The sequence below is a fragment of the Rhopilema esculentum genome, chromosome 12 (assembly GCF_057945365.1).
Source record: "Rhopilema esculentum isolate cy_ngs chromosome 12, ASM5794536v1, whole genome shotgun sequence".
NCBI lineage: Eukaryota > Metazoa > Cnidaria > Scyphozoa > Rhizostomeae > Rhizostomatidae > Rhopilema > Rhopilema esculentum.
The window spans coordinates 5747679-5773008 of NC_142826.1; the positions used below are offsets into that span (position 1 = coordinate 5747679).

The 25330-nt window shown below is 36.2% G+C and overlaps 1 protein-coding gene across 1 annotated transcript; it reads left to right on the forward strand.

The window, feature by feature from the left end:
* The first annotated feature begins 3474 nt into the window (after nucleotides 1-3474).
* LOC135681458 (la-related protein 7) lies at nucleotides 3475-15432 on the forward strand. Its single transcript, XM_065195947.2, has 11 exons — nucleotides 3475-3568; nucleotides 4317-4433; nucleotides 6204-6282; nucleotides 7333-7433; nucleotides 8033-8113; nucleotides 9341-9417; nucleotides 10403-10490; nucleotides 11557-12008; nucleotides 12412-12646; nucleotides 13915-13981; nucleotides 14331-15432. Coding segments are annotated over exons 2-11 (1272 nt in total). The 5' UTR covers nucleotides 3475-3568; nucleotides 4317-4343; the 3' UTR covers nucleotides 14333-15432.
* Nucleotides 15433-25330: the final 9898 nt, after the last annotated feature.

Below are 25330 nucleotides of genomic sequence, written 5' to 3' on the forward strand. Positions count from 1 at the left end.
CCAACCAAGTCTCTGGAGCAAAGGAGCTGCAGATGCATCAAAAGGGCTATTTGTTACTATTCTGGCGGCTTTATTCTGCAATTTTTGAAGCACCAGAAGAGCCCCAGACGGAGCAACAGTAGCTGAAATGTGACTCTTTAATGCCTCTATACAAATTTATCAAAGTGCCAGTTTGAACAAAATTTTGCGCATACTTCAATAGACCAATTGCTCTGGAGATCTTCTTTTGTAGCGCGCTAATGTGACTTTTCCAGGTAAGGCAATTATCAATCACGACTCCGAGGTATTTTGTTTCGTTTAATAGGTCCATTTCCTCGCCCCCTACACTTATCATAGTTTGGGTTTTGACAACATTAAGATAAACCTTATTGCCCTGTAGCCATTTTTAAGTACATGAAAGCTGCTTGTTGATTACTAGGCCCAGTTCATCACTTGTATCAGAAGAATACGAGATTGCTGTGTCGTCAGCATACATTGTAGCCTCAGAATTCTTAAGAGCAAATGGCAAGTCATTTATGTATAGAAGAAAGGAAGAGGCCCTAGGCACGATCCCTGTGGCACTCCGATATCAATATTTTCGATGCTAGAAGTTGTGCCATTGACTCTACAGTACTTCTTCCGATTATCAAGATAAGAACTGAACCATTAGTGAGCATGTCCAGTAATTCCATAAAATTGCTTTTTATCTAAGAGTGTTTGATGATCAACCGAGTCGAATGCTTTCTTGCGATCTATGAAGATCATCGCAGCATATCTTCCGTTGTCTTTGTCAATGTACCAATCACTAGTTCCTTTTAGCAGACATGCCACAAGCGAATGCAGAGAACGAAATCCTTACTGGTGAGACACTAGATATTTGTGCTTATCTAGGTACTGGTATAACTGATCTTATATAAGTTTTTCGAGGAGCCTTGACATGACCGGTAGAATGAAAATAGGCCTCAATCGCAACACATTCCACCCCACCCCACTCCACCACCCTCCAGGACACTGCAGACCAACGCATATCATCCCAGTGCCCTCTACCGAACTGTGAACCACCACATCACTCTTAACCACACCCCCAGACCACTTCATTCTACCGCACTACACCACACTGAGCCGCATCACACCCCGTCGCATAATTATTGTTATTTTGATAATTATCTGTTCACAATAGAGTGCTAAAAAGTTTATTCACGGCTCATTGAGGCCTAGCATAAAAGTAGAGTTGACAACGTATTTATATATATTTATATGATAAAATGAATACTAGAAAATAGATCTGTTTCAGATCGTAATTCTTACACAACCTGCAATTACAATCTTCAACTTTACACTTTCGTTACGCTTTTTTGAAACTTGAAATGCTATCTATTTCTTATATCCTATTTGATCAATTATTCTGTAAATTGTATCCCATAAAAAATTTCGTAATCACTTTAGATTAGAAAGCCATTTTTTGATTGGTTAGTTTCATAAGTTGGCATCTATCTTTATTCATTTTCATTAGGGTATTTGGGAATCACTATAGAACTATCAGTTTCTAACCTTCGAATTATATCTTCGTGCCTGTGGTCACTTAATTAAATCGTTGTGTCATCAACATATTGGCATATCATACTGTCTGTCCGAACATAAACAAGGCGTTTCTTTGCAATTTGCGTTGTGCTTTTATATCTTTCAACATGCACCCCCATCCTCCCAAAACATTGTGATAGTTTAGACATACAAGTCACAGGAAAAACGTATTTCTTAATCTCCTACATCGTTTTGTAGTAAACCAGCATTGTTCAACGGGGGTTGGGGAATAGCTAAGTTTGCCCTTGAAATCCGAAATAAGAGTACCAAGACTTTTGGCAGGCATTCCCAACATAAACAAGTCGTTTAATTAGATAATGAACAATAGAGTCTCTAGTACAGATCCTTGCGGTGCCTTATGGCTACTCTCTTTCCAACAGCTAAATGAAGCATTTTATTTTACTCGCTGCTTTCTTTTATGCAGCCAGCTATGATTTAAGAACATTTCTTGTTAGACCACATGCTTCTAGCTGAGCTATAAAAATATCGCGATTTATCAATCAAAGCCTAGAAGATCCACAGTCCCAACACTGTTTTTATTGTCAGACGTTTTTTTTTTCTTTTTTTGCTAAAAAGCACAAGAGAGCCTTTCTAGTACTGAATTTCTCTCTAAAGCCGCAAAGTAAGAGATTCAATAACAGCAGCAAATCTCCTTATCTAATTTTCTTTTAACCCCTCATATATTTTGACATTGTTAGTAAGACGTTTCTATTCTACACTTGTATTGAAACAATTTTGAAAATCAGGAGCAACGTTATCATTATTTTTAAAGATTTTTGCTGGGACAATGTCTACAGGAGATTTTTACGTCTGTTTTCTGTATGCTCTTCACTTTGGCATATTCTACCCTCCCAGTTTTAGTCCCCCAGTTTATCATATGCACTAGAGCCCTGTGTTAGCTTGCGTCAAAGACCATCACCATCCACTTAGTAGGTTCTCACCTTCTTGCTGGTTGATGAGTCAGGAAGATAAGGCTTGTCTGTAGAACTGTCAATCTTTACGACAAAGCTTATACAATTGAGAAAACTGCTTGAAAGTTAATGGTTCATTTTACCGGTTATGAAGAAGCTTCTCGAATTATGATATACAGAATCCACAGAATAGCACTGGTGTGTATTTATGCTTCAGCAAGGGCTGAATGTCTTTTCGTCCATGACGCACATTGATGCACCAAGAAGGCGACGTAGCACACCTTTTCGTCAGCGTGCTTTGGCTCACATTTTCTTTGGAAAAATCCTAACTCGTTAGATATCTTTCGATAAATTTTCAGTTGAATGGCTACAGCAACCTCAAAATTTGTTTTAAAATTTTGTAGTTGATGTGTTGTGTTCCGAGGGGCACTTTACTCTTGCAAATAGCGTACGAGATTTTCCCTAAAACAAAAGGATTTCCGGAGATTTTCGGATAAAACAATAGGATTTTCACAAAAGGTGTACGAGATTTTCTTGGAGTGATTTGCCCCTCGTTCTTTTCTTAACTCATTGCTCTGTGTAATAAGCTTGATAAATTCCAAATAAACGCGTAATTCACTGTTATGAACTTCTTTCTTGTTTAGAAGCCTGTCCCCTCGTTGTATGATTCTTGCTTGAGTTTGCCTACCCCAGCCGATATCCACAGATAAGTGGCTGCCCGGAACAATTTCCATGTTTAAAAGAAACTTGAAGTGATTCCTACAAAGTTAATAAATTCCCTAAACAAAACACGATCCCTAGGTAGAACAGCAACATCTTTATTTTATATATATTAAAGAAGCAATTGTAATAGAAGTAGTTAATTTTATTTGTATTATAGCTGATAGGGAATTCGTGTGTAAAGATTTTTGAAATGAAAATGAAATGTCTATATCCTTACCTGACTTCGGAATAAAAGCAACCTTTCCCCTCTCGCAGGCATCGGTTCCCTGCCCGCAACCCACCACGGAGGAGCAGGATGTCTTCACAGAAAATTTGCTGCAAGTTTGCGGGAAGACGTGTATCTTGTCAGGTGCTTTGAACCAGTTTTAATTCAGGTAAAGATTTTATAATTTATCTTCTAACTGCCGATAATAATATTCAAGAATGTTGCTGTGTTTATCATAGGATAGTTAAGATATCTAATTCTGTTAACTTTTTGTACTGGGCTTCGTGTGGTATTTGTGTTGATTAATCGCCCACCTAAACAAAACAAAGATGGCATAAAACAAAATGGCACCAATTGACTCGTGTCTACTGCACCTAAATCTTTTATTTACAGAGAGGCAGGACATGCCAGGTAATGTTTTGAAAGCAAGATTGAGAAAGGGATGTCAGCCATGTAAGCCTGTTTCAAAATGGATACTTTTTATAGGGATGAGGGGGCCAATGGCTTGTTAAGGGGGGTCTTCATTTCGCAGATGTGGAATAAACGTAGGTCATCATTTTTAACCCACCAACAAAGGTCGAGACAAAAGAAATCATGAATTTTCTGTTTTTATTAGGATGTTCATCTGGCATTATCGCATAATTTCCATAAATAGAGAATTTCTAGATAAAGAATGCAAGAGTACTGTTGCCAAGGGGGTTACTATGGGGGTGGGACAGTGTCAGTTTCAACTGAATTTTGTTTTTACATGTTAAAATTCAGTCAAAGTTTAGAATCAACTCTCAGTTTAGCACCCAATTTTTTAATTTATGTTTATTTGTCTATAGGTAAAGTTAATGAAATATAACAATAAAATTTTTATCCTAGAAAAATTAGTCCAATAGAAAGCAGTAATGAAACAATTTGATTTTTTGCAGATTTTCTGACTCAAAGAATTTGCAACAATGAGCATCTGTTCTGAAGAAGATGCCACTGAACCCAAAAAAGAAAAAAGGATGCGGAAGAAGAGATTATTAAAAAACCTCCAGAATCAGGTGTGTGCTCTCATTGGCTCTGTTGTTAATTAATTTTCATCATAGGATTTTAACGATTTTTTCATTACATTTAATTGATTAGGGTTAGAGTGTCTCCTAAATGCCTCCTAAAAACCCCTCCCCCAAACCACAGATAGCTTGCTTGTTATACAAGAAAAGTACAATTTGTGAATATTTTCAAAAACTTTCAAAACCTTTACAGTACTACTTTATGAGCTTTTGTAAGCAAAAGTGTCTTTAAAATATTTAGATTGCCAAAAAGATGTTTTGTGAATGTGGCCCTATGCTCCGGCATCACTGCCGCTAATAAGGATTGTTTTTTGAATAGAGCTAGTTTATATATATAAATCAGGGACATAAATCCCGGGGGGAAGGGGGGGAAGGGGAGGACTGGAACCCCCCAAAAATCTGGAGCAAAACGATTTTTTGAGAAATTATCGTCATTTTCTTTTAAAGAAAGTAATCCCTGGTAACTGGGTTAGAACCAAACTAAGTTTTGCTGTGTTATTGCAACATACCTCAGCCACTATGTCATGGTGTCAAGCGCAAGTTGACTATTGTAGATGGCTGTTATTTATGTTTGCAGAGTGGTGTCGAGTCGGTGACGATGCCCATGGCAGGGATTAGCCCCAAATATCTTATCCACTGGTCTCCCCTTGAATAAATCTCAAAAAGCATGTAAGAAAAGAATCATCACCATAAGTCTCGACAAACCCATATTACACATATTTTCATATCTTTAAACCTAGGTCCTAAAAATCCTAACTCAAAACCTAGGTCCTAAAGTTCCTAGTTTCTATACCTCTATTAGTCAAATTGTGGTACCAAGACCTCCATAATAGCCCCTTAATTTTTACTGCACAGGAACAAGGAACAAGACCAAAAGACAAAGAGGGCAAGGAGTAAAATTAATTTGCGTAATTTACACTAATTTTTAATCTGCGTAAAAGTACCGCTTCAACAAAGAAGTACTTTTGCATTTAATATAGAGAGAAGCAATGACTAAACTCCTGATTATTAGAATGCAATAAATTTTGCCCAGCCTCAATTTTTTTAAGAAAATTTTCATTTGGAGTCCGAATATGTTCTTAGATACATCCTAATTTTTTCGAATCTGATATGGTTTCAAGAAAAAAAATGCTTGCTCTCGAATAGAAAACACCTTTTCTTTCTTTTCTCCAACGCCTGTCACTAGAGTTTAAGCATTTCCCCAACATTTGTCACTAGACTCCCAATTTCTCCCAGAAACGTCGATTTTTCTATCCTGAACGGTATAGTACTTTGTTAAACTTGGTCAGGGAGATGCTTTTATAGCTATTTAGAAGGTATGATTTCAAAAATTTCCTTTCACCTCGGCCCCAACCATGGTGGGTCCTCCTACATCACTGAACGTGATTCTCAGCCCCCAGGTTTAATTTATTCAAGCTGTCTCTGAAAAATGTTATCAACTCAACTATAAAAAAGCAAACATGCTAAGAATATATCTGTAAATACCTTCTAGCTAAATCTAAAAATCTTTTTTTGTTTATTAAGTCGTTTGCCCCCTCAAATTGTTTCCTTAACACACTCCATAAATTGCTTGGTGGTGCCATGACCCACTGCACACTTTATATTCATTCGCTCTGCTGACCCCCCCAATTGACATGACAGATTTACGGTCCTGATTTAAATCATTGCTTTTCTATTTTATTTTTAAGGAAAGCTTTCAATTATTGAAACTTTTGGTAATATTTAAATCAGATTAATAATTTATCTTTTGTTCTTTCACAGATTGAGTTTTATTTGGGGGATGCAAACCTTAGACATGATAAGTTTTTGAATAGCAAGATTGCAAAAGAAACTGAAGGATGTAAGTTCTTTTGCTTTGAACCTTGTAACTGCAATCCTTTTAAATGCGTAATTTTTAATTTGGAACTTGTTGCGAAATGCATCTCAATAACACAAAATGTAGAGTCATGGGGCATAGAGTGGCTTGGACCCTTACCAATGCCCTCGTAAAATTGCTGGTACAGGGTATTCACTGTCCTTGCAAAAACTGGTCTCGCAAAGATGTATTTACAGAAAAGCTACTTGCAAAATTTTGTACAGATGATCCGTAAGGTCCAATGCTCAGTCAGTTTGTCATCCTTGTCAAAATTTCTTCATGAAAAGCCTGATGTCCATTGTTTTGGTAAAGCCATGCCCTTTTTTGATACAGTAATTTTCATGGAAAAACTTTTCAAAATCAAATAATTTTTTTTCAAATTCGAAATTGCTCAGCAGTTTAGTTTGTTTTTTAGCAGAGAACTCTGTGTTCTAAGAATTCAATGGTTTGCATTGTAATTTTGTTGCATTCTTAATCCTACTGTAGCTTTGAGTGAGGTTTTGCAAAATTCTTCAAGAGTACATGAAGTGCATTTTATATCATACCCATTTGAATGAAAGTGATTTTAAACAATTATGATAAACTGCATTAGTGTTTGCCCTTGTAAGCAGAATGGTTTTTTGGTTACTATGCTCTATTGATTCACAGATCTGCAGAAACCTTGTTACAGTTTTTCTTCTTACAACATTTCATAATATGCTGTAGATAAAATGAAAAGTGTTCCTTCTATCTACAAGCCCAGACAAAAATGGTTAAGACTTTTCAAGAAAAGCTTATATTTTCTCTTTCCTTTAAAAAGTAACTTTTCCCCCTCCCCCAATTCAATGTTGAATGCATGATTTTGAAGGAGAAATGATAGAACTACAGATCCAACATTGCTTCGGGGAAAAGGGGGATTTCAATTTACAGGGGCAAGGTAAATTAGAAAATTACAGAAATTGCATTTTGTCTCAACATTTTTGTCCAGGATTGTACTTGTTTCTTCTTTCTAAGCTTTAATTAGCAATTGTCACCTAACTATAGTTCATTTTTCAGTTGTGTCAATCGATCTCATCGCAAGCTTCAAGGAGGTTAAGAAAATATCTGAAAATTTGAAGCTAATAGTGAAAGCAATTAAAAATTCACCATTATTAGAGGTAAGGAAGCTACTTGTTTCTTTAACTCAATTTGCAACTCTCAAAAATGCAAAGCGAAAAAATTTGTATGATCATTAATTTAAAGAAAACTTTGCAACCTCAATTTTTGAGGCATCACAATAACAGATCTCATTTTTGAAGACATTAATTATGAGATATTCTTTTCAAATTTGATTCAAATTTCACAACATTCACAATTTCATTAGAAGTGGGCAACTGGCAAAAGTCTGCTGCTTCCTCACTTAACCTCCACCACCTACTCTTACCCTCACTTTAGTTAGACTGCACAAACTTTATTAAACTTATAGATGCTTAAAATGTGAGTCTTCTTCTTCAAAAATTAGTGAAAACCTTGCAACATTGTATTCATAATTCATGTAGTTTATGAATTTACAAATCAGAAACCTTTAACTAGTTCTGTAAAAAATAACAAATGGTTTAGTTTAAAAATGTGTGAACATAAGCCACAAAGATACATTATTAATGTATTATACAAATTTTCTTAGTTTGCATTATGTTTGCTCTCAATTCAATGATATTTCATCAGTTTTGAATGATGATCCAGCTTATATCATTCTTTAATTTTTCTCTGCTGCCAGATGAATGAAGAGTGCACTCTTGTTAGGAGGAGAACTCCACTACCCAAGCAGGAAGATGCTGAAACAAGAACAGTTTATGTTGTGAGTTTTTTTTGTAAAAGTATTAGAGTTTGAATAAAGGCTTTGGACAGTTTTGTTGTTAGACCTTAGTGATAACTGGAACTAACACAAGTAACTTAACACTAACTTAAGGTATGCAGATGACACAGTTTTGTTAGCTGAATCTGCCAGTGATCTAGAAAAGCTTTTTGATGTTGTCATAAAAGAGAGTGAGAAAAATGGTCTGACTATAAACTTTAAGAAAACAGAGTGTTTAGTTGTTTCAAAGAAAAGGGAACATCCTGTGTTCATGGTGAGAGTAAAGGACCAGAAAATTAAACAAGTCTCATCTTTTAGCTATATAGGCAGCCTAGTAACGGAAGATGCTAGGTGTGTTGCAGAGATCAATCGAAGGATAGAATTAGCAAAATCTGCATTTCGAAAATTGGATAACATTTTGAGAAACTGCAAGATGAGTGTGTCAATGAGATTTCATGTGCTAAACTGTTATGTCTATCCGGTCCTGGGCTATGGGAGTGAAGCTTGGACATTAACAGCAAATTTGAAGAAGCACCTGGAAGCTGTGAGATATGGTTTGTAAGGAAGACGATGAGAATACCGTGGACAGACAAGGTGAGCAACGAAGAAGTTCTTGCAAGAGCTAGTGTAAATAGAAGGCTTATTAAGGACATCAGAATGAGACAGATGCGCTTCTTGGGGTATGTGCTTCGGAAAGAGGGACTTGGGAACTTGCCACTAACTGGAAAGATAGAGGGGAAGAGAAGAAAGGTAGAGAACACTGTGGATGAATAGCCTAGCTGGATGGATCCAAACAAATGGTATAAAAATCAAGAAGACAGATCTAATACACATGACTAAGAACAGAGAATTGTGGCAAAGTGTGATCGCCAAAGTCTCATGATATGGCACCAAAGAGAGAGAGAGGGATAACTGGAAGGAAATATACATTATTTAGGTTAAAGATAGTAGAAAAGACTTGTTAACAGAATTATGTAGCTATCTAAGTGATACATATGCATATTTTGGAATGATACCATTGCATACCTAATATTGCAGTTTATTTATTACCAATACATTTATCAGAGGCGTTAAGCTTGGGAGTCATGAAGGCCTGTACCCTGTACTCCCCCCAGATAAGTGTATTCATTTCTTTGTCCTTTGTAGAAATGGAGCTTTTCACTAAAGATAACAGGAGGTCTTGTGAAAATGCTTGCAACATTAATAGATTTGATTTGGAATTTTTTCCAGGAACGACTCCCACATTTTGTTGACCGATGTTGGCTTAGAGATGTCTTTAGTTGCTGTGGACATATTGAGTATATAAGGTAGTTGTCAAAGTTTTTTTATTGCATCAAATTTTCATAGTTATTTTTGAAATCATTGACTAGATAACACAATTTTGCAAAGTGATATTCTGTACACAGATACATACAAGTACATAAAAACACAATGACCTTAACATGAAACTGTAACCTTTTCTTGGTACCTTCTCTTTCTTGGTACCTTCTCTGTTCAACCCATTGTTTGTCAACCAATTCAAAGATTTTTATGTTTCCGTTGAACATAATTTGTTAATTTCTAACAGCTACTAATTTTTGAGCAACGAGTAAGCATGATAAAATTGCAATAAATCGTTCTTTTTTAATAAAGATTGTAAGTGGCTTTGAAAAATGCAAACGTTTTACAGCATACTGCAAGGTTTTTCTTCTGACACTCATCAAATTATAAAACGTCGGAATAAGGTTCCAAAAAAGCAAGATGGAAAATATGTTTTGCACAATTGTGGATCGAAATAGGCCAATCAGAAAAACACAAGCAGATGACCAATATAGTTGTCCAACCAGGACTGTGTGCTTATAGAGAACTGACTCCTTCAATTTTTTAGGTCTAGAAAAACCCTTAAAACAAGTGATTCTGCCATTGGAAAGCATCTCTTAGATAGACCAGATTGTGCCAAGGTCTATAATGACTACCTGTTTCAGATAATTGGCAGAGCCACTAGAGTTCACAATAGTACTGAACAGCTTTCACAGTCATGTGTCTTTGCCCTTACTAGACCATTCAACTTGTGTTTACATTTTTCCATGTTTGTATATAACCATGTTTTTACCATTATTTTTCAAAAGTGACAGGGTTTTTTCAACATATAAGCATTGTTTAAGGATATCTTAAACTGTAATTATATAAAGAACAAGCTGCCCATATCTTGACAATTTTTTGTTGCAAAACCTAAACAAATACAGCATCCTAGCTCTTTTATGAAAGTTTCCCAATAATTTTTAAAGTAAGTGTATTATATTTTCAAAACAGTCTTCCCAGATACAAGAATTCAAAGGAGATCAAGGGTTTTGCATTTATTGAATACAAAACTGATACAGAAGCAGAAAAGGCCTGTCAGGTTTGTATTTATAACTTGTCATCTAATGTAGATCAACGACAGAGTGTTTTAATAATCACAAGAAGCTAGAAACATTTTACCTGATGTACTACCCAAAGTCACTGTACCTTGGCAGAAAACAAGGAAAACACATGATGCAATGCTTCCACCTATTTCTATATCAGTATTGATTAGCCGATAAACATGTTGTCTAATTGTTGCATACAGTTTAAAACCAAGAGTAACAGCTTGAACTGCCCTACCTTACACACAAAAACATAATTGATTATCAGTGTTTCCACATTGCTATATTTAAAATTATTTGAAATGATAATAAAGATTCATGCCTTTGCAACCACTACCCTGGTCCTCCCAAAAGTTGAGAACTTCACCCCTTCCTTTTCATAGTATAGAGAGCTCTTGTTTTCAAATCAAAACTATTAAAGTCAGAGATCTTAAGCAATGATTTACAATCCTGTGCTTAATTTTCGCCCATTGATCAAGTAAATTGGAAACTCAAAAATCTACTAAATCGTGCATTAAGTGAAAAATACGATACTTAAATTTGTGTCTTGTTGTGCATTGCTTTTTGTCCTGTAGACCTAGCCTGTTTCAGGTCGCCTGAAATTCATATATTTCATTTTTTTGTAGCTTTTCGGAACACGCCTTTTAATTTTCTTTTCTCTGGTCTTTTTCATACATTTTGTGTAATTACATCGATTTCCATCCCTAGGCACAACCATCTATTCAATATACTAGAAGTTTATAAATCTCAGAATTATCAACAATGTGTAATGAACATAAGGAATCCGTTTCTTGCCTTTTGGAAAATGATTTTTTGGGTCTGGTATGAACCTTTAATTGGTAACTTGGATTATTGTCACACCTGGTGCTGCTTGTGAAGGTTTTTGACTGTTTAAAACGAAGCTTAATTTTTTAGCTTTGCTTGTTAATTTAAAGTTTTATGCAGCTCAACTGGCAGATCTAATTGTGCGAGGCAGCTGCAAATTGAGCCAGCCCAACTGTTTACTAAAATTTTGTCTTTGCCTTAAAAATGGTTGATTTTTGCTTTCTTTTTTTCGTTAAGGTATTCAACACTGTTTACTGTATGACGAACAAACCAAACGGAGTTGAATATGACAGGCACAGTAAATCGAACGATGCAGAAAAAAACAGTGTTTGCCGGTCGAAACGGAGGCGCACATCATCGTCAGCATCATCTGCTGGCGATTGGAAAGACGACGCGGGAAAAATACAGGCCCCTAGGAAACGACATAAGTCATCGGATCATAATTCTGAGGACAAATTTCTTTGCAGCAAGGACGATTCTAATGAAAACTTGGAGCATTGTAGTGTTAACCGGCCTCTTATTGAAAAGAATTTAGTTGGTGCTAATACTGAAGCCGAGACTTGTAATAAGTCAGTTCCAATCAAAGTGGAGGCCAATTGCAAAAATGACGGCAAACGAAAACGGAAAAGAAAAAAGAAGGTCAAGGAATACAATGAATTAGAAATTCCTCCCTTGTATGTGATATCAAAGTAGGTACCTTGACATAGTCTTTGGTAGATTTTATTCGTCGGCATATTTGTTAAAACTTTTTTTATATTAAGTCGAAAAATCTAAACTTAATTGATTCGTAACAACGGTCTTTTCATGCATACTGAGTTTATTTAGAAGCCAACGTTCTTTATTAGCAGGATGGGATCGCGTTCCTTGTATTTTGCATTAGTTGCATTTTATGCGATTTTGCTCGGCGTTACCCTGGCATTATTTTTAAGATACATGGATTCTGAATTGTTTAACATCGCCTTTAAGGGATCGCTGTGGATTCTATGGGAGCTTAATATCTTTGGCTGGATTTTATTTGGCATGGCCGATTTCAACTCAGATTACGGACAGCACGTTGCAAATTTGTCTGTAAGACGAGTTCTTATCTTTTAGGAAAGAATGGATTCGCCTGAAAGATATTTATAAATCACTACAAAAAAGCGAAGCGTCAAAGTTAAAAAAGAATGACAAAGGAGAGAAGTGTTCTTGCAAGTATGGTGCTGTAACTAATCGGAGCTCGTCTAAGCGAAAAGTTTTTGACGAAGGAAGTCTCCCTATGCTTAATGGCAAGGTCTTCGAAATGGGATGCCTCGCCAATGATGCTATCCCTAAAACTGATGAAATCCAGGTAAATTATATTATTTTCAATTATTTCATTTACACATGATTGCAAATTTCATTAGCTAACTTTGAATGACTGGATTTATTATATTAGTAACCACTTGCAAGCATTTAAGAAATAAGGAGAAGATAACTTATAATAAAAACACTAAGATTCAAAGAATGCCGCCAAGAGATAGATTCACGAGGTAATTATTGCATAATGTCAAAAAGCATGACCGCTGTGCTGTTCGGCTCTTTTGATTGGCTAAATTGCCCATAAACCCAGCCTACTTGCATTCCTCAAGTCTCGCTCTCTTTTGCCCCTAGAAATGTATTTTGTGTATTTATGCAAAATCCAATCTTACATATATCGTTAAAGGGTTATTTTTGTGAACCTTATAGGGAACGTTTTCGTTTAAACTTAGAAATAAAAGTATTACCTATGTTTGTCGTTGAATGAACCATGGGGAAGGATGTACCATTGAATGTGACATTGTCTTGGCTAGGTCATGTGATTTTTGAAATTTACCATAAAATTTTCTATGACAGCATATTAATCTACGAAGGATTAGGTTTAAGTCACCGTAAATCTAGTAAAAATGAAACAATTATAAAGTAAGTTGTACTGAAGTTGCTGTTAAAACCGTTATAAGTTAGCTTTTAAGGAATATTGTAGTCAGCTGTCCTGAAGAAAATGTTGACTCTTATTATTATGTGAAAATAAACAATCTTCATGTCAAACTGTAATTTTTGGTAGTCAATTTTAAGGCAACATTTGTTTCGAACAGCTATTTCTATTATGCTAGCATGTCAACCGTATCGCAATTTCGCTGACAGTGTTCATTCAATCTCTAAATAAAATCGTTTCTATCTTTCTAGCTTCTATACACATCCGGATCTCCATTATACACACCTCTATTTTTTGTTATGAACTTCTAAGAATTCAATCTAGAAATGAGGCTTAAAGCTTAAAAGTCAGAGTTTCTCTAAAACAAGTATTTTCTGAGGGGGTTTTCAATAACATTTGTCATCTCAATTTAATTGGCACAAGTGAACCGCCTCTAGATGCAATTTCTATTTTTGCGACATTTTGAATCTAAGACCCAAGAAAGTTTTCTTTAGTGGCTTGACTTCCTTTTCGGGAAAATTGAATACCAAGGTTGGCGATTAGTTTTATTTGATTATCAAGCACGAAAGAATATTTTGTGTCTGGTAGTACATTGTAGTATGTTTCATTTGAATGGATATAATAGTAAGCTTCAAGATGTTAATCGGTAATGAAATTTTTCTCAGATCATCAAAGGTGAAATAAGTACACGAGAGTCAAGTCTTCAAATGAATTCATCAGGCCCACTCACTTGTAAGTGTGATACAAAACTTACGAAGTAACTTACGAATTTTTGCTCTTTAGGTCTCTAAATTGCCTGCTTTGAAGGGAAACAATTAAAGCCACTCTCTGGTAAACGCCTCTTTCTGATAAAGAACTCTTTCACGCCAAATGCTACATATGTTTCAATGCCTTCTATTAATGGAAGGACAGAAGATATCCTTTTTCTAAGCATCTAAAATGTTTAAATTGAAGCATTTTAAAATCAAATTACTGTTTAGTTTTATCCCAGGAAATATATTTCAATATATTCTTGAAACATTACATCAACAATGATTTTTTTCAAGAGAAGAATGACTGTATTGAAAATGTTTTCTTTTAGAGCAAAAGTTACCTCTGCCGAGGCAAGAGAACACCCGTAAGGATCGGAATGGCTGAAAGATGGCAAGAAGCTGTCCAGACTCAGAGTCGGTTATTAGACTCGAGGTTAGGCGTTTCTCAAAAGAGCTAATTTTCAAGGATGTTTTTCCAAAAAGGCCGTTTTTATACCAGTACAGAAGCGGCAGAAGCTCGATGATCGGTTCCGGAAACATTTTAAGAAATTCTTAAAGAAGATCAACGAGGATAGAAAATTTCCTTTTGAGGGCAGTTTGGACGTTTTTAGTCCTTTGTAAGTATTTTTCCGAAGAGATTTATCATAAAGTATTAAAAAGGCTAAACTCTAATGGACATGTTCAAAATTTGCTGTAAACATTATTTTTAAGTAAACAAGATTCAGTCCAGTAAAATGATGTTCATGATAAATCACATCCTTTTTCCACAACCGATATTAAGAATGATAAAAGGAAAGCAATTCCCTGACTCGCCATAAACTTTGTAAAATTTTTTGCCACTTCGATGCAAAACCAGTCCAGGCATGTTGATTTGTCTTTCACAGGTCGACCACAGCACCGTTTCCTCAATTTAAAATGTTGATAGTGCGAAATCTCCGCTCTCTGTCGCTAGCAATGCACTGTACAAGGAGCTCAGCTATTTTTCATGCGAATTGACAAGTATTATTGACAAAAGATTAATCTCTATGACAAGCGATGATTAACAATGTTTCTTGCAATGTAGAAGATGTTGTACGAAGGGCTTCTTTCATCCGTTCGTACAAGCAAGAAGTTATTCGTGCCACCCCTAAACTTTGTATTCCTGTTTCCTTAGAACTTTAGGACATAACTGTGGTAGAATATTTAATCTTGTACACCAAAGTTCTACTTACTACAGCTGTAACTCGTTACGAATTTAACAATTTTTATTGGGGGTTTTTGAAAAGCATTTTTCTTTGAGTAGCAAATCTTCCCGTTTCCCTAATTCGATGACACTGCACAGTTAACATTTCTGCGTTGGTTGTACAATCGTGGATAACTATGTTTTTAAAATTTCTCGTTGATAGTTTCAATATTTCATATGCTTTTCGATTGCAATGAAAATCATCACCATCTCTGTTTTCTCTTTTCTGTGCATTGCTTTCAAATCGTGCGAAAAGTAAACTTTGATTTCCAATCTTTCTATGGTCGCTTGACCACTGTTTCTTTGTTGTTGCTTGCAATAATTCCGGCCAAAATCTTCACATTTTTTCATCAGTATTTTTCCTTAGCATTCTTTAAGGCTTTTTATATATATATATATTTTTCATATATATTTTTATGATTTCATATATACTTTTAATGGTTTGTCCAAAATTACATTCATTAATCGTGTTATGTTTGCCTGTTTTATATGAATTTTATAACTGCATATCAGACAGGAGTATTTTTTGTCAGAATCATAATTTCTTTGATTGCTGACAAAATTCAAAATTATTCATAACTTAATGTTTATGGTATAAGACATCATGTCGTACACCCTACAATCTGTTATTAATGCCAAGCCAGCAAACTGTCCGATACATCGCTGTATATTTCAGTCTTTTAAATGTGACAAACTGTAAGCCACGCCCAGGACATAAGCGTAATCCTAGTGCAATTGCAGACACGTTTAAACAAACAAAGGAATAGAGAAGAATGTTCTTCTCCCGTTTTTTCCAACGGCATGCCAGGTTTTGGTGACTCAAACCCCAGGTGTGCCCAGGGCGTACTGAGGCCGGGCCTAGACTTTGGAGTTTCTAGTCTTTTCCCTACACCCATCGCCTGTGCTTGAAAGTTAGGGGTCTGGGACACAGACTATCCACCCAAGGCTCTGCTCGCGTCACTCTATTGATGTTATAATTTCATACAGCCTCGTTTTGAAATGTTTCTGTATTTATGAAGCTTTTTAAATACTTTTTTAACGGAGTGTTTGGGACATTTGCTACTCGTTTTCTATTTGTTCGTTGCTTCCTCAGCGCGAGTGTAATTTTTTCGCGCAATTCTTTGGCGTTGTTTCTGTACTTTTGTTCTGTTTAGCCAGAATTATGTAACAAGAGACTTGTTGCGCACGGCTATGAAGATGCAACGATTTGTCTTGGTGGAATTTACATAATTCATCTGACTCGGTGATTCACGAATGCTTTTGCTCTCATTTTAGCAATTTTCAAACATCATTTACTGTAGAACTTCAGACACATGCTTCTCTACCAGCCAGCAGCAATTTAACTCCTAATCTGAGGGGATTTCCAGGTCATCTTGCGGTGAGTGCTCTCATGATGATGTTGGTTTGAGTCGCATTGCTTGTCAGTGTGTCTGAAACATCAAATGCACTGTTCTTGGTCCGTTAAGATATAAAGAGGGCTTGCCCCTGCTTAATTCTTGACAACTAGAAAAGATATTGTCAAGTGTTAACTGAAGTGTCATCATAAAAGATCGTTGTATATCTGTTAAGTTTTTTCACTTGTTAGCGACTTTCTTTTGTTTCTTGGTGTTAGAAGGCCGCACGATAATCCGTTCTTTCACCTTGAAGGTGACTAGATTATTCCCTCGAGAACGTGTCACTTACGATTTTTTCCATGCGCCTACGGGCACTCTTTTAGTGTTGAATTCTCGAGTTTTCGAATCAGTTGAATTCTTGCTGATAATGCAACCTTATTGGTACTTTCTGTGTTGATGACAGGGCCTCGTTTTGGCTTTTAGCCAGGCCTACCACACTGAACGTTATAAATATGCTACCATCTCGTGCCAGAATTAACCTTGCTTGTCACGTTTTTAGCTTTAAATTCGATCCTGTCCTCGACTGAGATTTAAGTATTCACCTCAATTTCCCCTGCCATTAACGTTGCGAGTGTACATGTGCACATTTCTCCATGTGGAATTAATTCCATATTGAATTAATCTCGAGTCGGATTGAATAAGCTCTTGTGCCTACCAGTGTTCATGTAGTTCAGTGTTCAGTGTTCATGGTTCATGTAGGTTGTGGTAAGACGGGCCAGCTTTGTAATTATAGTTAATTGTAATCGGGTTATTATAGGGGGTCCGATATACGCCTTACCGCGCAATTTTTGCTCTGATAATACCTATTTCTTACTGGAAACATTGCCGAAACATAATTATTAAATTCATTTTTTTAACTTGATGAAACTATTGAAACAAGGCTTCTGGTTCTGAAAACAAGCTGCGCTGCCAGGAAAAATTGACAAATTATAGTAAATCAAAACAACCAAAAAATAGGCCAATTCAAAGGCACCATAAATTATCGTTTAGTTCCTGGCGCATAATTATTTACAGTACCCACCGTATCATACTCAGAAAAAGGCTTTCCTTATCATCTTGAAATATAGTTCATTAGGCCGATAAGGCTAAAATGACCAATGGAACAGAAAACAACAGCGTGAGAGAACTTGAACAATCAATGCTGAAGGAGGACATCTTGAATCTATTTTGAAGCAGTGAGTTTGCAAGGGAGGCTATACAATAAGAATGCGAGTTTCTTAGAGGATGATAACATACAGGTTACGATGTCGTCTTTTCGAGAAGGCACGTGGATAGTATCGAATCTTTCTTTTATCCAAAATTAATTAGTGATTAATTCTGTTTTAGTGGTTTGTCAGTTCTGTTTGATTATGTTTTAGAAACTATCAGTTCGAGTTTTGAGATTTGCACAGTTTCAATCGATAGATTTAACATACTATTCACTTTCTTGCATTTATGTTCACCAAAAACGGGTGTTAGATTAGGAATACACAAGGCCAACAGGCTTTCTTCTTTATAGATGCCCTAAAGCCTCACAATTGAGACTATAAACGTCAAAGTTCTTGATATGTTGAAATTGTGAAATCACTGTAGTATATGGTGACAATCTTTTTTTCATAAATTTCACGTTTGTTGCACTCTCACGTCCATCCCACTCCGCAGGAGCCCAGGTCTACTACCTTTTTCAAACTACCTTATTCTGCTCGAAGTAGTGCCCAGTGCACTTCCAAGTCTACTGCTATACCCTATATTTCACTAACCGGCTTCCCGTGCTTCATAAATTCCAAGATCTGTCCTATCCACTGATATAGATCAGTGGTCCTATCTTCCCACGTAATCCCTAGTTTAGTTTCCAGTCTTTTACAGCATTCTGCGGTCTGCTGCTGAGTTGTTTTGCACACAAAACAGTTTTCCGTTTGGTTATGAACGCTGATATGCTGGGAGCCTCTTTTGCACGCTGGCATTCTTAGCTGCTCATTACCCTGCCCTTCCTTGCAATATCGTAAAGTTTGTTTTTCTCATAATTATCGGTATCTAGAGCTTAAGATTCAGATTCATAATGAGCTCGTCAAGGAACAGTATCCATCAGTTTTAAGATGCTCAGCTATACAGCACGTCCAGGACAGGTTTTCACGACGTTTTTATCATCGGCCCGTGTAATATAATGCGAGGATCTATAGTTACACATCAAAGAAACATACACCATGTTTGATAAAGCATTTTCTTACTGGAAGGCAAATTAAGCAATAAAACACCTAAGAAGGTCTTAAGGTCAAGTGCTTTCAAATATAAAACTCTCCTGGAATGTTACTTGACGGCCAGCTATCAGAACGAATCCATTTGGCCAATTCATTTAAAGCCTTGTCATAGGATAAGGGGCTTTTTGGGGATCAAGCTTCAAGCTTCTTTTACAAATCAAAGTCAATTATAGGCTTTTGAAAGTACATCACCTCAACGTTGGAACGATCGGGAGTACCGTAACCATTTATTTGTAACTTAGGGGAGCATTAAGGTGGCATTGCCATATCCAGCTTGATTCAAAGAATACAAAGCAAGAAGGCAGAACTTGAGTTTTACATTGCAAATTTATGGAGCACAAACACGCTTTCATTACATTGTTTCTGGAAGTTATAACAATCTTTAAAATCCTGTTGCCTGTAAACTATCGGATTTGTATTATAATTATAAGCACTGATATCGTCTTTATTATTTTAGCCTCAAAACTAGTAACTCCATGGTGATAACAAAGCGGAATTTCATTATGAGAATGAGTACTGTGTATACAATTCTCAAAGCAAACAGCTTAATCTTTGTCTGAAGGTTAAAGTATTTCCTTGAAACCAACTGTTATGCTAAATTGACCTGAAATCCTTAAGTGTTTCACCAAGTCTTTTCTTAAGTATTGCTTCATTTTTCGTAACTAAGTTTACATTTCTTCCCATCAAGCTACCCCTCTCTGTTTGCAATAACAGTAACGGTTGCTTGTAAAATATCAAATATATTTATATATATATATATTGGCATAAGACAAAACATAAAAAATATTCTACACTTTTGAGCCACTCGAAGTTTTGAAATATGGCTAGTTTTGATCTAAAACATTGGTGAAATTTGAAGCACACTATAATACATATAACTTTATTCAATTAAGAATTCTTCAGTACCTAATTAAGCCACCTTAAACATTGCGAAATAAATAAGTCCTTTATCAATTTCCTCTTACCGCATTTCATTTCAGGCAGTTATTTCCTTTGCCTCATACACTGAACATATTCTGCTTTCTGTTTTCTCGATGTGTTTTTAAAGCTCCACTCTCAGTCCGTGTGGCTACTAACAGCATCATTGTAGAGAGACACATAAGTTGCAATTTTTTAAATGCGTGAGTATGGACCATATTTTGTTTAATTTAGGAGTAATCATGTTGCATCGATTAGGGAAACCGTGGCATTTGAAGTATTTGAGCGTTTTGGGTACCCGAGGAGCCAATGGCAGTGACCGCATTCATTACAATGCTAAAATTTGGCAAACAGCCTAATCCAGCAGGTTTAAATGTTATAAAGAGACAGCTCTGCTATAGGATGTTACAGAAATCTCTAAAGGTACATTGCTGCTCCAAATATAAAAAATGAGCCTGGGCCCCAGCCATAACGCTAAAAACTTGAAAAAGTGCAGAAACATATCTTCCATTCCAAAAATTTTCGAGCAAACTACAATTGATTAAAAAGCAATCTTTGAAATGAGGATATTCGTTGAATTTTTGGGTTTAAGCTTTTAGGATGTTCGTTGCCCATTGATTTTTTAGGCCAGCGGCTTTAAATTGCTCACAGTTCATTCATCAGGAGAGCCCTAGGACAAGTACACCACAAACAATACAGGTGGATTTCCAAAAATTTCCGGACACCCTAATTGGTATGTGGCAATTAGTAGTTCTGACGGGTACATGCAGATTCATGGCAGGGAAACGTGCTCAAAGCTTATTTAACGTTTTGTGCAAACTCAATTTCGTAAACCTTTAATGATATTAGAGTAAAATTTTCTTAATGGTTGGTAAAATAACAGAGTGCCACAGAGCTATCTTAGGTAGAAATATACACACAAATACGAAACACAGTCGGTTGTAAGGAGCTCTTTTCTAGAATCAATGCCAATAAACAGGATGTTGGTGCCTAATTGTAAGAAGGAATCGTTCCCATCCTAACTTGGATTTTCACGCAGTTTCTTGAGGTCGAAGGTGGTCAGCGTTAAGGCTCAGCTCCGTATAGACGATTTCTTACAAGCAAAAATTGCGTGTAGTTGAATTACACAGGTAATGCGAAGTCTATAAAATTTGATAACAAGCCTATAAATTATGATGGAAACAGAAATGTGAAATTTAACAAGCACAACAATTTTAATGCTCTTAAACCTAGACTTCGGTATCACCAAGTAATTTCCACTCTTTACAATGAGTTTTCCCTATTCTCTTAATCAGATTTACTTAAACTGAAAATATTACAACACGATATGAGTCCCTGGAATATTTTCATATGTGAAGCATTTAGTATGATAAAGCTTTGATACTGGAGTCTTACCAGTTTTAGAATAAAGAGAACCTATGCACATATAGAGAGAAAGAAAGTGAAGGGGGGAATTGAATCCACAAATAACCTTCTAAACTCAAGAGTTGTTCGAAAGCCTTAGTTAAAACATTTTAACAACCAAATTTTGCTCCTTGTTCAAGGGGATAAATACAATCATAGGAACTGAGAAGACTTTATTAAGTCACTTAATAAAAATATAACTCAGAGCTTTCCAACATAGAGTTTTAATTGTTAAGACTACTTAATTTGATACTTTTCATTCAAAAAAGAAAGCTTTTTGTAGGGTGTTAATAGTTAACTCTTTCAAACACGCTGGATTATCGAAAATCCAGTTGATTAGAGCATCAGCAAAGTCTGTAAAATGTTTCCAACTCCGCAAAGTGACCAAGAATTATAACTTCTTTAACCTAATGCTAATTTAACGCTTCCTTCTTTTTACTTTATATCCCCAAACACCTTCAGTTGGTTTCCGTGAAGAGTTCAACGGTTTTCACCATAAAGTAGAATAGATGAATCAACATTTAATTAAGTTTTTGTCACAAGACTTTTGTAAAGGTGAACTTCATAACCTTTTCATGTGCACAGAGGCACAAACGTTTTGATGTAACTAACAACAAATCCATGTGTGTTGAGATCATCTTACTCCATTTGGACTTTTCTTTTCTCTTTCCTCTCCTTACCTTGATTAACCTCAAAATAAATAGTTCATACATGTTTTCGACAATGGAGATCAAGTTGAATCAAGAAAACTGCTTCTAATACATCTGTGCAAACCGTTAAAAAGAACACACTGCATGTGGACGATGTTCCTTGCTAATCCAGAAAACATCGTGAAAACTTATCATATCTAACCACATATAAAAGCACAACTTCATGTCAAATTGGTAAGATGTTGCAAAATAACTACTTGGAAGGCTGAACATTGTCCAAAGCCTACTGTTTAAAATGTAGAAAGGAATATAAGACTAAAATTTTCTGGAGAGTTTAGGCTGCAAAACTTATAGATTTTTTTGTCTGATAAGACAGGTTTATCTCAGGTTTCCAAGCTTTGGTTTTTTTGGAGCGCATAACGGCAACCTTTCTGATTAAACTGAGACAAAAATTTCCACACAAACATAAAAGTCTACTTGATAAAATTCTGTTACAAAGTTTGTTAAAGTATCAAAGACTACTATTTCTTTTTGCAAGCGGGTTTTATTTTCACTGGTGACCACGTTTTATACACCGTGAGTTTAAATAATGCTTGTACTTAAGAACAATTCATTGCTATATCAGACCATTCACTTCATGTTACATGATACAAGAAATCGTTTTATAACTTCAGTTATCCTATATCATCACTACATCACTACGTGAGGTAATTTAGTTGACCTAGCCTCCTCTAGTTACGAAAAGGCAGTTTGAAAATCATAGGATTACATCACAAAAAGTACGTTGTCAAAACTGGGAGGACGTGCCCCCCAAGGTCTCCCCCCCCATGGCGCCGCTCCTGTTGGTGCATCTTTTAACATGTCGTGCTGTGGTACATTTGGATGATAATGTGGCTTCGCAACGTAGACAGTAGTTCCGCCTAGCAAGCTGAAGCTAATCGATAGAGCTGAATTCTTCAATCGAGAGCTACAGTCAAGGATACAATGTAGCTGAAGTTTATTTGACAGGACAAGAAAGCATCTAAACCATGGCGTCGCCGATAAAGATCTTTGACCTTCACTGTCGGTCTGGAAGTCTTGAACTCTGACGTATATACACCATCAGCCTCGTTTCGATATTTTCTTCTTAGTCTTTGAATAGCTTCCATTTTGTCGCGATGGTTTTTTTCAGTTTTACACTTAGTTTTCAACAGTTCGAGTCTTGTTAGTAATCTCAGGCACAGTCTATTTCCAACTTCAGTTCATTGGTCATTCGTGTAAAAAGTAAAAAGGCTTATGGTTTCACGGAAAACGGCAAATGTGGTAGGCTGAAAGACATAGATATAAGCCAAATATTATGGAAAATGATCTTTGACCGCCATACAAGAAAGAAGCGGTTTCTAGATCACAGCAAAAGTCACAAAGACCGTTTGCGCACACGACGCATACCAACTCGATTCGTGAATATTTAAGAAGTAACTGGAAATTATTGAAAACCTTCTACAATGGCATCTGCTTTTGCTTTGCGGTTATTCTGGTTCACCGAAAGAATTAATTGATTTTCTTGCAAATAGGTGCCAGCCAAAATATTGAAAACAACTCCTTAAGAAGATGAATAGAGATTACAATATTTAAGATTGTATCAAGAAGTTCCATTTGATGTGCAACAGTAGTAAATTAGTTGCCTTGCATAATCCGTTAATGCTAAGTTATAGGTAACTCGTGCATGAAGATCTTGACATTATATTAGAATTAAACAAATTTCATTACACTTAATATTTATGTTCACTTGTCAAAATGACACTTTCTGTTTTCCCTTCTGACAAAGTTGACATTGAAAACTTTAAGAGAACTGTCAGCCACATAGGTCAAGACGCATGACAAAACAATTTGCAAAAAATCTGTTTCGGAAAGAAATAGTCTCCCTGGCCCCCCGTCGTCTGAGTTTGCCACAAAGGCTAACTGCTAAGTAATTCAACTTATCCTTGTTTTCAAACAACGGTGAAAAGATTTTATCCTGAACCTCTTTCTGGTGTCTCTGTATTAGTGGACACCTTTCCATGGGCAGTTAGTTAATACAGTCTCCAGTCCACGATGTGGAGGTTTCACCGTTCGTTGGGTAACTTTGAGTAGCACTCGGGATACTTCACCAAAGTAAAATTTTGTTGAACTTGAGGAGCAAATAAGCATTTAAATTCGAAAGAAACCATCTATAAGAAACTATCTGGTGTAAATTCGATCACGGGAAAAGCAGAGAGGAGCGGGAAGTGTAGGAGCGACTGAGTTAATGAAAAGGGGTTCTCGGCTAACCAATACCCAATCTCGTTCTGAATAATTGATTTCAACCAATCAGGAAAGCGTTTCTCAAAACTTGAAGGTAAATAAGAGATTCTCGGACGCCTCTCTGCTTCTCTCTTCTATTTCCACACACGAACCTTTGTGGCTCTGGTACTTTGGGTAACAAAAAAACCGAGTATAAACGCACTGGTAAGCTTTGATGTGTACAATCTAACAGGGGTGTAGAGCTAGGGGGGCTCAGGTAATGCCGAAAATTGGCAAATCTCTTCTTTTGTTTTTGCTTTTCGCAACATTTTGGCAAGAGCACCCCTTGTTTATTTGATGGCACTACACCACTGCAATCTGGTAAGATTGTGTAAAATCTTTGACTTGTGTATATTCTAAAAATTAGGGAATCGTAACAAGGGGTTAGAAACTCTCCAGAAAAAACCTTGGGTATTCAAAACCAACTCAATGGAACAGATATCATGAGGCCTATGAATTATGATTTCTTTCCATTAATTTTTAAATTCCACGTTCTTATATGTGTTTTGATCAGATGTTTTTTAAATCAAAAATTCTTTATTTGCCCTAACAAAAATGATTCGCCTTGAAAAAGTTTCTTATAGTAAAAAACAAGTCCTGGCTTTGCAAAGTTTTTAAGGGTGACCGGGAAGAGTGGAAATAACATCTTATCAGTGTATACTGTTGTTTTTTTGTTTTCCTTACGGTTCCATCAAAGCTGAACAGATTTATGTACACTTACAGAGATAAAGCAAGCAAGTTTCTCGAAACGATAGTGCTTTTGTTACCTTCATAGACGTAGGTAGTTATGACTTTCTAGTAATGTGCGCCCCCAAACTTTTGAAATGCTTCCTACGTCTATGGCTATCTTGTTCACAGCCTGTCCTCACTTAATGCAATACTTTGCATTAAGAATTCTTCAGTTACATACCAGGAACCGAATGAACGAGGAAAAATGCTTTCCCTGTCTTCTCGCCAGTTCTTCTTAACAAAATATGAAGCTACCATTCAGGGGCGGGTACAGTGAGAAAATTGACACCAATTGCCTGGAGAGGATAGGGGCATGGCGAAAGCCACAAAGCGTGACACTGTTGCAAAGGGGAAGGAAGTTTTTCTTTGAATGACGTCATGCTTTTAGCCGTTCGATAGACATTCAGAGCTGTTTTCCCAGAGTAAAAAGGCCTAAAAGTTGATATGTAGTTTGAAAGGAGGGCATTAAAGGCG